Source organism: Salvelinus sp. IW2-2015, linkage group LG27 (genome assembly GCF_002910315.2).
Source record: "Salvelinus sp. IW2-2015 linkage group LG27, ASM291031v2, whole genome shotgun sequence".
NCBI lineage: Eukaryota > Metazoa > Chordata > Actinopteri > Salmoniformes > Salmonidae > Salvelinus > Salvelinus sp. IW2-2015.
This window is the reverse complement of record NC_036867.1, coordinates 36,582,094-36,597,227: the sequence shown is the minus strand read 5'-3', so window position 1 is coordinate 36,597,227 and position 15,134 is coordinate 36,582,094. Positions and strand designations below refer to the sequence as shown.

At 42.1% G+C, this 15,134-nt stretch overlaps 1 protein-coding gene across 1 annotated transcript; it reads right to left on the bottom strand.

The window, feature by feature from the left end:
* Window positions 1-4,088: 4,088 nt before the first annotated feature.
* Window positions 4,089-7,044, bottom strand: LOC111953782 (hyaluronan synthase 2). The gene has a single exon (XM_023973273.3). It carries the CDS (start codon window positions 6,803-6,805, stop codon window positions 5,804-5,806), a length of 1,002 nt encoding a protein of 333 aa, XP_023829041.2. The 5' UTR covers window positions 6,806-7,044; the 3' UTR covers window positions 4,089-5,803.
* Window positions 7,045-15,134: the final 8,090 nt, after the last annotated feature.

Sequence of the window (15,134 nt, the reverse complement as noted above, 5' to 3'; positions counted from 1 at the left end):
CAGACCCTTTACTCAGTACTTTGTTGAAGAACCTTTGGCAGCGATTACAGCCTCAAGTCTTCTTGGGTATGACGCTACAAGCTTGGTACACCTGTATTTCAACAGTTTCGCTGATTCTTGTCTGCAGATCCTTTCAAGCTCTATCAGGTTGGATGGGGAACGTCGCTGCACCGCTATTTTCAGGTCTCTCCGGAGATGTTCGATCGGGTTCAAGTCAGGGCGCTGGCTGGGCCACTCAAGGACATTCAGAGACTTGTCCCGAAATCACTCCTGCATTGTCTTGGCTGTGTGCTTAGGGTCATTGTCCTGTTGGAAGGTGAACCTTCGCCCCAGACTGAGGTCCTGAGCACTCTGGAGCAGGCTTTCATCCAGGATCTTTCTGTACTTTGCTCTGTTCATCTTTCCCTCGATCCTGACTAGTCTCCCAGTCCCTGACAGGTTTCCTCCAGACGTGACGCTTGGCATTCAATTCAAAGAGTTCAATCTTGGTTTCATCAGACCAGAGAATCTTGTTTCTCATGATCTGAGAGTCCTTTAGGTGCCTTTAGGCAAACTCCAAGCGGGCTGTCATGTGCCTTTTGCTGAGGAGTGGCTTCCGTCTGGCCACTCTACCATAAAGGCCTGATTGGTGGAGAGCTGCAGAGATGGTTGTCCTTCTGAAAGGTTCTCACATCTCTACAGAGGAACTCTGGAGCTCTGTCAGAGTGACCATCGGGTTCTTGGTCACCTCACTGACCAAGGCCCTTCTCCCCCAATTGCTCAGTTTGGTCAGGCGGTCAGCTCTAGGAAGAGTCTTGGTAGTTCCAAACTTCTTCCATTTAAGAATGATGGAGGCCACTGTGTTTTTGGGGCCCTTCAATGCTGCAGAAATATTTTGGTACCCTACCACAGATCTGTGCCTCGACACAATCCTGTCGCTGAGCTCTATGGACAATTCCTTCGACCTCATGGCTTGGTATTTGCTCTGACATGCACTGTCAACTGTGGGACCTGATAAAGACAGGTGTGTGCCTTTCCAAATCATGTCCAATCAATTGAATTTGCCACTGGTGGACTCCAATCAAGTTGTAGAAACAATTCAAGGATGATTAAGGGAAACAGGATGCACCTGAGCTCAATTTCGAGTCTCATAGCAAAGGGTCTGAATACTTATGTAAATAAGGTATTTCTGTTTTCTATTTTTAATACATTTGCAAAATTTTCTAAAAACCTGTTTTCACTTTGTCATTGTGGGTATTGTGTGTATATTGATGAGGAAATTGTTTTAATTTAATACATTTTAGAATAAGGCTGTAATGTAACAAAATGTGGAAAAAGGGAAGGGGTCTGAATACTTTCCGAATGCACATGTTGTTTTGCAACAACATGTGATGTTTGTCTCTCTGATGTGAAACCATGTAGTGATAGGTTTCAAACACACCCGTCTGTCATTCAACAACCCCGTTCCATGATTAGATGGGGAAAACACACCAATCTCTTTCAGAAATTCTTTAAACAAAAAAATTGAATTTACGAAAAGATTCAGAAAATGCATATATAGCGTCTTGGAATGGAACTCTTCACATCTGTTCTCTATCTACAGTATGAGTAGAACATTCACAACAGCCAATGTGTTCTTTAGAGTCTCAATGGCTTCTAGAACGGTTGAGTCATTCAGTCCCACAGGTCCTCATGGCATATGTATCAGCTGTACTGCTAATGATTCCACTGTGCAGAGTCTGGCAGCTCTGACCAAGAACTGGAGCTCTACATGCAGGAGAACATGACATGAGTTACATACATTCATTCCCACAGACAGAGGGGAATAGCTGCAGCTCTGAGCGCTACTTTAATGCCTCTGGCAGAGCTGGGAATGGCGTTTCACTGCTGACGCACTGCAGACCCTGGGTTCAAGTACTATTCCAAACCTTTCACATACTTTCAGCRTTTGCTTTAGCCTGCCTGGAGTGCCAGATGGTCGGGGTTTTACACTTTTGGAATGATTCCATTGGTTCCATTTTGCCAGGCAAGCTCAATCAAACATAGACAAAGTATGTATAARGATTTCGGATAGTTTTTGAACCCAGGAGTGAYGCACTGGGGGACTTGGCTCCGATGTTGCCCACATGTGCCGTTCTGGATGTATGACCGGGTCTCTCGGTCTGTTACTACAGTGAGGTAGCTAGACAGAGAAAACACAGCTGGCTTGGTGGCTGTGCAGTACTGAGAGAATTCACATTGACTTTTTCTTTCCATGACCCAACCAGGAAGAAGCTGGATTTTTTTTAACCACCTGTTGAAAGTGGTACAATGGTGCAGTTCCAGTTGTCTCCTTATGGTCTGAGACCAGACAAGAGTTTTCATCACAAATGTAAATCACTTAAATGACAAATCAAATCACTTAAATGTAAAATGTAAATGGAACCCTATTCCCTATATAGTGTAGTCCTTTTGACTAGGGCCATTTGGGAGCCATGTTGGAGACTGGACAGAAATGCAGCAGAACTCAGGAGGATTTTAACAGCAGGTGTTCAATCCAATGTTAGTCTAGGAGGACTTGAACATGTCATATTGTGTGAGTAATAACCTAGTTCTGTACTCTGGAATGGGCTGTCTTGAATAATAAAGTATTGAGTTAGAATTCTGTAGGAGAATTCTGTGAGAGAATTCTGTGAGAGAATTCTGTAGGAGAATTCTGTGAGAGAATTCTGTGAGAGAATTCTGTGGGAGAATTCTGTGGGAGAATTCTGTGAGAGAATTCTGTGGGAGAATTCTGTGGGAGAATTCTGTGGGAGAATTCTGTGGGAGAATTCTGTGGGAGAATTCTGCTTAAAGAAAAATAAAATCTTCCCCATTAATACTGTGTGATGTATCTCATTCAAACTGAACCTCCTGGATGACCTGGGAAGATTAGTGAGAGGATTCTTATGGAATGGTCAAGTCTAGACGACTGATTTCACTACTCTGCTACTTTATACTAAAACGTTTGTGTGTACAATAAATAAGCTTCTCTGCCATGGCAACTCTCCACCCCGGTGATACTTGTCTGGAGAAAGGCCTCTAATCTCCAGGTTCAGCTGTCTCCATGGCAACTCTCCACCCCGTGATACTTGTCTGGAGAAAGGCCCTCTAATCCAGGTTCAGCTGTCTCCATGGCAACTCTCCACCCCGTGATACTTGTCTGGAGAAAGGCCCTCAATCTCCAGGTTCAAATGTCTCCATGGCAACTCTCCACCCTGATACTTGTCTGGAGAAAGGCCCTCTAATCTCCAGGTTCAGCTGTCTCCATGGCAACTCTCCACCCCGTGATACTTGTCTGGAGAAAGGCCCTTATCTCCAGGTTCAGCTTCTCCATGGCAACTCTCCACCCCGTGATACTTGTCTTGTGAAAGGCCCTCTAATCTCCAGGTTCAGCTGTCTCCATGGCAACTCTCCACCCCGTGATACTTGTCTGGAGAAAGGCCCTCTAATCTCCAGGTTCAGCTGTCTCCATGGCAACTCTCCACCCCGTGATACTTGTCTGGTGAAAGGCCCTCTAATCTCCAGGTTCAGCTGTCTCCATGGCAAATCTCCACCCCGTGATACTTGTCTGGTGAAAGGCCCTCTAATCTCCAGGTTCAGCTGTCTCCATGGCAACTCTCCACCCCGTGATACTTGTCTGGTGAAAGGCCCTCTAATCTCCAGGTTCAGCTGTCTCCATGGCAACTCTCCACCCCGTGATACTTGTCTGGTGAAAGGCCCTCTAATCCCAGGTTCAGCTGTCTCCATGGCAACTCTCCAACCCGTGATACTTGTCTGGAGAAAGGCCCTCTAATCTCCAGGTTCAGCTGTCTCCATGGCAACTCTCCACCCCGTGATACTTGTCTGGTGAAAGGCCCTCTGATCTCCAGGTTCAGCTGTCTCCATGGCAACAATAAAACACAACAGCAGCCAAACAGCAACATCCGCCAATGTAAACCAACACTTCTACACTAGTGAGAATGTCTCATTTTATGTGCAAACAAGTGTRTTTTACTGACCGTCAGTGTTATAAGACACGAGGGAGTCACACATATTCATTATGACAGAAGTACTATTACAGATTAATAATGACAACTTTCTAAACATAGTAAGATATTTTATTTTTTTATTTTTTGGCACAACACAAAAGTGCTTCATGATAATACTTACTACCCATGATCCCAAAGTCACGGTTCAATATTCGGTCTGATCAATTCTAATAAGATTCTAAAGAGTATGTACTCCGGAATAGATCATTACATTTTTGCGAAAATGTATCTTTTGGGATTTTAATCTGATGTGGATTAACGCATTGTTTATGCAATTTTCAGAATGCATCTTGTGACGAATGTCCTCATGTGAACTCGTATGAAACCTTRAAACCTATTTCAGGAAGTCCTACAGTAAGGCAAGAGGTGGTCAAAACCGCCGCCTGAAGAGATACTGCGTGGCAGGCTTTTGCTCCAGCCCTGCAGTAACAGTTAGCCTGGTCCCAGATCAGTTTGTGCTGATCAGTAGAATAGAGTGTGTTAGAGCTAGCCTGGTCCCAGATCAGTTTGTGCTGATCAGTAGAATAGAGTGTGTTAGAGCTAGCCTGGTCCCAGATCTGTTTGTGCTGTCTTGCTAATTTAGATTTGCGAAAGGCTATGTTAAAATTAGGGCTGGAGMAAAATCCTGCAGAACRGCTACCTCTCCAAAACGAACGACGGTCTCTATAAGGTCTATTATGAAATGTATATTATTAAATATAGAATTATCTAGAAAACCACAGAATGTTCTTATAAATATTGCTGGTTTTCTCTCATTGTACATAAAAAAAACACAGGTTAATCACCCTTCTTGTATTCAATAACTTATCCCTAGAATTGCATTTTATTGTTATCATTGCAGACAAAACCCCAGCTGTTAACTTCACATTTTTTGGTCAGATACACACGTCATTGTTATAACAGTTGAATGCACAATGCATTTTTTTCTCTCCATTTTATATMAAAATGAATGAAAATAAAGAATCTTTGGTGGTTATTAAAGCAAAAATAGAATTTAAAAAAAAGTCTATATAAAAAGGCATTAAAATATAATATGTAACTTACAAAGTAACAAGTCAACAGATACAGCATGGCCAAAAGAACTGAGAAATTCCAGCTTTGACTTTCATTAAGAACTGTGTATAAAAAAAAAAGACAAATATGACCAAAAACATCATAAATTATGTTATAATCAAGAACGAGCCATTTTCTGAGCCATCCCGATCACTCACTCATACAATGAAAAGCTTAACCACTGAGGTATTTCATCTTCAAATGACTCTGTCAAGCATTATGCACAATGGGAGTGAGACGTAAAAGTGCATAGGACATTATGCATATCATCTCTGTGTATCTATGTGGAAAAACAGGATGTCCGTTTGGTGGTTTTCCATTTGGCAAAACACATCACCATCAAGAGTTCAATTTCCCAATTATTTTTTTTTACCTCATCATCATAATGTTTCAGAAGAAAATATCTGTAGTTCCTTGTTGCAGTCAGTCACAGCAGCAATGATATCGCTCTCCTGGCATCCTCACTTCACGTCAMCCGTCGAGAGTCCAACAATCAATGAGCAGTTTGAGATTCTTCACTTTGTAAACGTTGTTGAGAGGGAGATAGTCTGCGCCTCAAACTGCACCCTGATCCCTAAAAAAAAAAGTGTGTTACTTTTTGACCAGAGCCCTCTATGGACCCTGGTCAAAAGTAGTGCACTATGCAGGAAATAGAGTGGCGTTTAAGACCCAACCGAGGAGTTTCAGGGGAGGAGGAGGATGAGGAGGAAAGGARGGAGATGTCATACATCCAGCACCATATCATACTGCTGTTCTTTCTTCCTCTTGCCACATTTAGTGATCAGCACCATGTACAACGTCAACAGCATGACCCAGTAGCTGGCGTACACTATCGCACCCACCATTAACACTATCTTTTCAGAGTCTGGAAAAGGAACATCTTTTCTGGTTTCCTGGACGACCGTATAGATAATGCCAAGGAAGAGGATGGTGAACCAGACCGATATGGGAACGAGCCCTACGAAGTTAGTCACGATCGTCTTCCTCCCTGACGTGCCCCAGCCGGCCTTGTTTATGGTGGCGATAGCGAACATCTTGGCCGGTAGCAGACTGGACATGTACAAMACTGAGTAGAAGGACATGAAGACCATGACRATGTTGCCCCTCATGCAGGAGGCAAAGGAGGACTTGATGAGGGCGACCGCCTGGACGATCAACAGGAAGAGAAGGATATTCCAGATCCTCCCCTGGTAGAACAGCTGTATCGCCGTGGCGATGAGGAAGAAGGGGAAGAACCCGGTGATGACAGCCTCGTAGGTCATCCAGAGGTGGTGTTTGTGGAACCACATGGCGTTGTAGAGCCACTCTCTGAAGTAGGACTTACTCCAGCGGGTCTGCTGGTTCAGCCAGCGCAGGTAGGTGATGGGGGTCTCGGTCAGGCACTTGGACCGGGCCGTGTACTTGGTGGCGTAGCCCAGGCTCAGCACGCGGTTGGTGAGGTGGCGGTCRTCGCCGAAGCTACAGTGGCTGCCCATGAARGTCTGGTTGTACCAATCCTCTATGAACTCGTGGAGCAGGTTGTTCCTGTACATTCCCAGTGGTCCGCTGATGCACTGGACGCAGCCGAAGTAGGACTGACACGCTCGCTCGATGTTGAAGGCCATCCAGTAACGGACGCTGCTAAGAAACGAGATCCAGGACTCGTATTTGTTCAGGATCTGTGGAGRAAGAAAGACACATAGGGTCAGGGTATTTAAGTTGGTTAACAACGGCTGTAAACACATTCTATASTATTAGCATARMAACCAAAYGGCACAATYGTGGGCAATTGGKTTAAGGACCCCTAATTAGCAAAAGGAAATGCTATCAACTCTCCCAGAGCTCTTACAAATGTTCCACCTATCAAATCAAATCAAATGTATTTATATAGCCCTTCTTACATCAGCTGATATCTCAAAGTGCTGTACAGAATCCCAGCCTAAAACCCCAAACAGCAAGCAATGCAGGTGTAGAAGCACGGAAGCACCTATCAACCTGCTATTGTGTAGAATTCTCACCAGAGAGTACGGTATAGGCTAACTCAATTTTGTCAAGGAATGTCCTGTTGTGTAGATGCATTTTTATAGTTTGTATTATTTGGTATTCAGGGAACTTTAAATTCAATACGGGCAGATTTGGTCCTCAACAACTGTGTAGGCTGAACCACTACTCTTTCTCTTGTCCAGAAATACTTTACAGGATCATAAAAGAAAGCACTAAAGCTTTATTTTATGCACTGAAGTGTACTTGTTGAAAAAGCTATCAACATACTTTTAAGAGGTTTGTGTTTATTTCTTTGTAACTTCTAAATGCGGGTCGTAAAGACATTAACATCACCACATCAGTTAATAAACCACAGTGTGAGAAGATTCTCTCAGTTTAACCGGAGCAACTCTGAAGATTCTCTCAGTTTAACCGGAGCAACTCTGAAGATTCTCTCAGTTTAACCGGAGCAACTCAAAAAAGAGGAGAGAAGATCCTGTGGTATCAAAACCAATAGACTGGTTAGGGGCACAGAAGTCGAATCCTGACGTGGTTTTGATTATCTTCTGTGCCATATATTTACTCATTTAGTTACGTCTCCTTTCATGGCATTGATGAGTTTTAATACACTGCTGTCTACAAGGCGATAAGAAATGAATTGAATTATCCACAGCGCAGTCACGATGAAATGTCTTCCTTTTTCAAAACTTATTCAAAACAGGACTGTCTTGCATCTGTTCTCCAGCCATATAGCATTTTGAAACAGCTATACAAGCTTATACTATCAAAATCTCTGCTAATCATCTCAGAACAACAACAATCTCACAACACCCAGCCCTCTCCCAGTCAGAACGATCAACCAATCACAACACAACCTCCTCAGTCATGAACACCAACACAATCACAACAACAACCTCCACAGTCAGAACAACCAATCACACACAGCATTAGCCCTCTTGTCAGAAACAACCAAATCAGAACACTAAACCCTCTCTCAATCAGAACACATTACCAATCACAAACACAATCCGCTCTCTCAAGTCACGAACACAACCAATCAGATGACACACCCTCTCCCAGTCAGAACCACTTAACCAATCACAACACAACCTCTCGCAGTCAAGAACACAAGCCAATCACAACACAAACCTCTCTGTCAGTAGACACAACAATCACAGACACCAACCCTCTTCGAGACGAAACACAACCAATCACAACACAACTCTTCTGTCAGAACCAACCATAATCACAACACAACCCTTCTCTCAGTCAGAACACCAACAATCAGAACAACAACCCTCTCTCAGACAGAACACACCAAGTCACAACCACAAACCTCCTCGAGTCAGGAACATCAACAAATGCAAACACAATCTCATCAGTCATGAAACAACCAATAACTAACCAACCCTCTCGCAATCATGAACACAATCCATCAGACACAGGACATACCTCTCCTGTCAGAACACAACCATCACAAACAATCAAACCACTCCTCCCAGTACAGAAAGCACTAACCAATTCACAACACACCTCTCTCCAAAACAGAACACAACCAATCAGAACACAACCCTCTCACCAATTCAGAACAAGCAACAATTCACCCGCACAACCCTCTCAGGTCAGAACACAGACCAATCACACCCAGCCCTCTCGTCAGAACACAACAAATAACAACCCTTCTCCCAGTCACGAACACAACAACTCACAACGACCTCTCTCAAGTCAGAACATAATACCACTCCAACCCTCATCCCAGTCAATACACAACCAATCACAACCCTGCTCCCAGTCAGATTACATGCAACCAATCACAACCCTCTTCTGCAGTTCAGAAACACAACCTTAACTGTGAATTCACTTCAGCTAGGATAGCCCGCCCAAACAGGAGCAAACAGCAACCTCCTTCCAGCCTTCCTTCCCCCAGCCAAACCCCAGCCCTCCTTACACCGGCCCCAATGACTTCACTGACCCAATTAATATTTCCCAATAAGGATGTGACTGGAGAAACCTTTCTAATCTGTGAAAGAATCGCTGCAATAGGACTTTACTCACCGGTTGTTGGTTGACCAAACTGACGGACCTTCCCACTTGACACGAATTGTTTTGGAACAATCTTTCCGGGAAACATCCACGTTGCAAACAAATCTTCAACTTGACATCCAAAAGAGTTTCAAAAAAACACAAAGCAACACTGTACATTCAGTAATCATGTAATTCATGTGACCAACACTAGAACGTCCGTAAATTCAGTAGTATAACTGTACTCACACTGACGTCAGTAATCAGTGTAATTAATGTCACAACATTCGAATCAGTAATTCAGTGTTTGAATTAATGTCAACACGTAGTCAGTAATCAGTGTAATTAATGACCAAATGTACATCAGTACTCAGTGTAATTAATGTACAACACTGTACATCAGTATCAGTGTAATTAATGTACGCAACACTGTACAATCAGTAATCAGTGTAATTAATGTACGCAACACTGTACCGTCATATCAGTGTAAATTAATGTAACCAACTGTACAGTCATAGTATACAGTGTAATTAATGTACCAACACTGTACACGTCAGTAATCAGTGTAATTAATGTACCAACTGGACATTTCAGTATTCAGTGTAATTAATGTACCAACTACTGTATCAGTCAGTAACTGTCAGTGTAATTGAATGTACAACACTGAACGTCATGTTAATACAGGTGTAATTAATGTACCAACACTGATCGTCAGTATCGATAGTAATTAATGTACCAACAGGTACGATCAGTATCAGTGTATTAATGTTAACAAGCACACTGTACGTCAGTACCAGTGTATATTAAATCGGTTCCCTAACGCGGTCAAACGTATCAGTAATCAGTGTAATTTAAGTGTAAGCCAACACGGTACGTCAGTAATAAGTGTAATTAATGTACCCAACACTGTACGTCAGTAATACAGTGTATTAATGTTCCCAACAGGTCGCATAATCAGTGTATATAATAATGTAGCTAACTACGTGTAACGTCGCAGATAATGAAGTGTATTAATGTACCAACACATGTACGTCATAATCAGTGTAATTAATGTTCCAACACGGTTAGTCAGTAATCAGTGTAATTTAATGTACACCACACGGTACGTCAGTAATCAGTGTAATTAATGTACCAACACTGTACATCAGTAATCAGTTGTAATATGTACCAACAGCTGTAATCAGTAATCAGTGTATATAATTACCACACACTGTACATCAGTAATCAGTGTAATTAATGTACCAAACACTTAAGCGCATCAGTAATCCAGTGTAATTAATGTACCAACACTGTACGTCAGTAATCAGTGTAATTAATGTACCAACACGTACGCTCAGTAAATTCAGTGTAATTAATGTACCAACACTGGTACACACGGTCAGTAATCAGGTGTAATTAATGTACCCCTTAGCAGACGTCAGTATATTGGTAATTAATGTACCTAACACTGGTACATCATTCAGTAATCAGTGTAATTAATGTACCAACCAGTACGTCAGTATATCAGTGTAATTAATGTACCAACAACGGTGACGTCAGTAATCAGTGTAATTAATGTACCAACACTGTACGTCAGTAATCAGTGTAATTAATGTACCAACACTGTACGAATCAGTAATCGTGTAATTAATGTACCAACACTGTAACGTCAGTAATCAGTGTAATTAATGTACCACACTGTACATCAGTAATCAGTGTAATTAATGTACCAACACGGTACGTCAGTAATCAGTGTAATTAATGTATCCAACACGGTACGATCAAGTAATCAGTGTAATTAATGTACCAACTGGTACCGTCAGCTCTCAGTGTAATTAATGTACCAACACTGTACATCAGTAATCAGTGTAATTATGTACCAACACTGTACATCAGTAATCAGTGTAATTAATGTACCAACACTGTACGTCAGTAATCAGTGTATTATGTACCAACACTGTACATCAGTAATCAGTGTAATTAATGTACCAACACTGTACGTCAGTAATCAGTGTAATTAATGTTCCAAACTGTTACGTCAGTAATCATGTGAATTAATGTACCAACACTGTACGTCAAGTATCAGTGTATTAATGTACCAACCACGTACGTCAGTAATCAGTGTAATTAATGTACCAACACTGTACGTCAGTAATCAGTGAATTTAATGTTCCAACATCTGTACATCAGTAATCAGTGTAATTAATGTACCAACAACTGGTAAGTCAGTAATCAGTGTGAATTAATGTACCAACTGTACATCAGTAATCAGTGTAATTAATGTACCAACACTGTACATCAGTAACAGTGTAACTTAATGGTGCAACCTGTACAGTCAGTAATGTGTAATTAAATGTACCAAACTGTCACATCAGTAATCAGTGTAATTAATTGTACCAACACTGACGTCAGTAATCAGTGGTAATAATGTACAACACTGAACGGTCAGTAATCAGTGTAATTAATGTACCCACACGGTAGCGTCAGTAATCAGTGTAATTAATGTACCAACACTGTACGTCAGTAATCAGTGTAATTAATGTTCCAACACGTACGTCGTAATCAGTGTATTAATGTACCGTAAACACGGTACGTCAGTAATAAGTGTAATTAATGTACCACACTGTACGTCAGTAATCAGTGTTAATTAATGTTCCAACACGGTACGTCAGTAATCAGTGTAATTAATGTACCAACACGGTACGTCAGTATAAGTGTAATTAATGTACCAACACTGTACATGAGTAATAGTGTATAAATGTCAACACGGTACGTCAGAATCATGAATTAATGTACCAACACGGTACGTCAGTAATCAGTGAATTAATGTACAACACTGTAACATCCAGTAATCAGTGTAATTAATGTACAACACTGTACATCAGAATCAGTGTAATTAATGTACCAACAACTGTACATCAGAAATCAGTGTAATTAATGTACCAACACTGAACGTCAGTAATCAGTGTAATTAATGTAGCAACACTGTACGTCAGTAATCAGTGTAATTAATGTACCAACACGGTACGTCAGTAATCAGTGTAATTAATGCTACCAACACGGTCATCAGTAATCAGTGAATTAATGTACCAACACTGAACGTCAGTAATCAGTGTAATTAATGTACAACACTGTACAGTCAGTAATCAGTGTAATTAATGTACCAAACACAGTACGTCAGTAATCAGTGTAATTAATGTACCCACACGGTACCTCCAGTAATCAGTGTAATTAATGTACAACAGGTAACAATCAGTAATCAGTGTAATTAATGTACCAACACTGAACGTCAGTAATCAGTGTAATTAATGTACCAACACTGTACAGTCAGTAATCAGTGTAATTAATGTACAAACAGTACGTCAGTAATCAGTGTAATTAATGTACCAACACGGTACGTAGTAATCATGTAATTATGTACCAACACTGTACGTCAGTAATCAGTGTAATTAATGTACCAACACTGTACAAACAGTAATCAGTGTAATTACATGTACCAACACTGTACGTCAAGTAATCCAGTGTATTATGTACCACACTGACATCAGAATCAGTGTAATTATGTACCAACACGGTACTCAGTAATCAGTGTAATTAATGTACCAACACGGTACGTCAGTAATCAGTGTAATTATGTAAACTGTACGTCAGTAATCACGTGTAATTTAATGTACCAACACTGTACATCAGTAATCAGTGTAATTAAGTTACCAACATGTACATCAGTAATCAGTGGTAATAAGTACCCACTGTACGTAGTAATCAGTGTAATTAATGTACCAACACTGTTACACAGTAATCAGTGTAATTAATGTACCAACACTGTACGTCAGTAATCAGTGTATATTAAATGCGCTGCTGATTGGTCAAATTGGCCAATATAAAAACAAACATATCCCGCCCAAAAACTGACGAAGGACTCTTTGTCTGTGACGAGATCTTCTGGCCTAGTTTAACTTTCTAACTTTGTGTTGTGAGAGAGAGAGAGCGTGAGAAGTGTTTTGTAGATTGAACAGGATAGTTGTACCCTTGTGTTCAGGTGTGAAGTGTTTTGTGGATTCAAGGATTGTTTGTCCCCCTTGTTTCAGGTGGTGACTCTGACACCATGCTGGATCCTGCTCCTTCTGTGGAGATGGTGAAGGTTCTGGAAGACGACCCATGTGGAGGAGTGGAGGAGACGTCCAGGTAATGTCTCCATGTTATTGACTAGTCTGTTGTCTGAGACTGTGTTCTCCTAGCCTGGTATCGTATGTAGGTGCTGAAACAGCTCCGGTCTCCATTGTTATTGACTAGTCTGTTTTGTCTGAGATGCTGTTCTCCTAGCCTGGTATCGTACTGTAGGTGCTGAAACCAGCTCAGTCTCCATTGTATGACTAGTCTGTTTGTCTGAACTGTGTTCTCCTAGCCTGGTATCCGTACTGTAGGTGCTGAACCAGCTCCAGTCTCCATTGTATTGACTAGTCTGTTTGTCTGAGACTGTGTTCTCCTAGCCTGGTACCCGTACTGTAGGTGCTGAAAACAGCTCGCAGTCTCCATTGTTATTGACTAGTCTGTTTGTCTGAGATGTGTTCTCCTAGCTGGTACCGTACTGTAGGTGCAGAAACCAGCTACAGTCTCCATTGTTATTGACTAGTCTGTTTGTCTGAGACTGTGTCTCTCTAGCCTGGTAGTGGTACTGTAGGTGCAGAAACCAGCTCCGGTCTCCAATGTTATTGACTAGTCTGTTTGTCTGAGACTGTGTTCTCCCTAGTTGGACCGTACTGTAGGTGCTGAAACCAGCTCCGTGTCTCCATGTTATTGACTAGTTCTGTTTGTCTGAGCTGGTGTTCTCCTAGCCTGGTATGTACTGTAGGTGCTGAAACCAGCTCCGGTCTCCATTGTTATTGACTAGTCTGTTTGTCTGAGACTGTGTTTCCTAGCCTGGTACCGTATGTCAGGTTCTTGATAACCAGCTCCAGTCTCCATTGTTATTGACTAGTCTGTTTGTCTGAGACTGTGTTCTCTGCCTGGTATCGTACTGTAGGTCTGAAACCAGCTCCAGTCTCCATTGGTTTTGACTAGTCTGTGTTGCTGAGACGTGTTCTACTAGCTGGTACCGTACTGTAGGTGCAGAAACCAGCTCAGTTCTCCAATTTTTATTGACTAGTCCTGTTTGTCTGAGACTGTGGTTCTCCTAGCCTGGTACCGTATGTAGGTTCTAGAAACTCAGCTCCGTGTCTCCAATGTTTATGACTAGTCTGTTTGTCTGAGCTGTGTTCTCCTAGCCTGGTACCGTACTGTAGGTGCTGAAACCAGCTCCGGTCCTCCAATGTTATTGACTAGTCTGTTTGTCTGAGACTGTGTTCTCCTAGCTGGTCCGTACGTGGTGCTGAACCGCTCTCGTCCTCCAATGTTATTGACTAGTCTGTTTGTCTGAGACTGTGTTCTCCTAGCCTGGTATCCGTACTGTAGGTGCTGAAACCAGCTCTCAGTCTCCATTGTTATGACTAGTCCGTTTGTCTGAGACGTGTTCCTAGCCTGTTACCGTCCTGTAGGTGCAGAAACCAGCTACAGTCTCCATTGTTATTGACTAGTCCTGTTTGTCTGAGACAGTTGTTCTCCTTAGCTGGTACCGTACGTGTAGGTGCTGAAACCAGCTCCAGTCTCCATTGTTATTACTAGTCTCGTTTGTCTGGAGACTTTTTCTCCTAGCTGGTAACCGTACTGTAGGTTGAAACCAGCCACAGTCTCCATTGGTATGACATCGTTGTCTGAGACTGTGTTCCCTAGCCTGGTACCGTACTGTAGGTGCTGAAACCAGCTCCAGTCTTCTGTTGATAGAAGACTAGTGTTGGGTTAAGCACGGGGAGTCTGCTGAGGGAGGACGGCTCATAATAATGTTGGAATGGACTAAATGAAATGGTATCAACACATGTAGGCTGAGAGAACTTCAGATTGCTCCGGTTAAGCTGAGAGAATCTCAGAGTTGCTCCGGTTAACTGAAGAATCTTCATGAGTTGCTCCGGTTAACTGAGAGAATCTTCAGACTTGCTCCGGTTAAGCTGAGAGAATCTTTAGAGTTGCTCCGGTTAACCTGAGAGAATTCGTTCA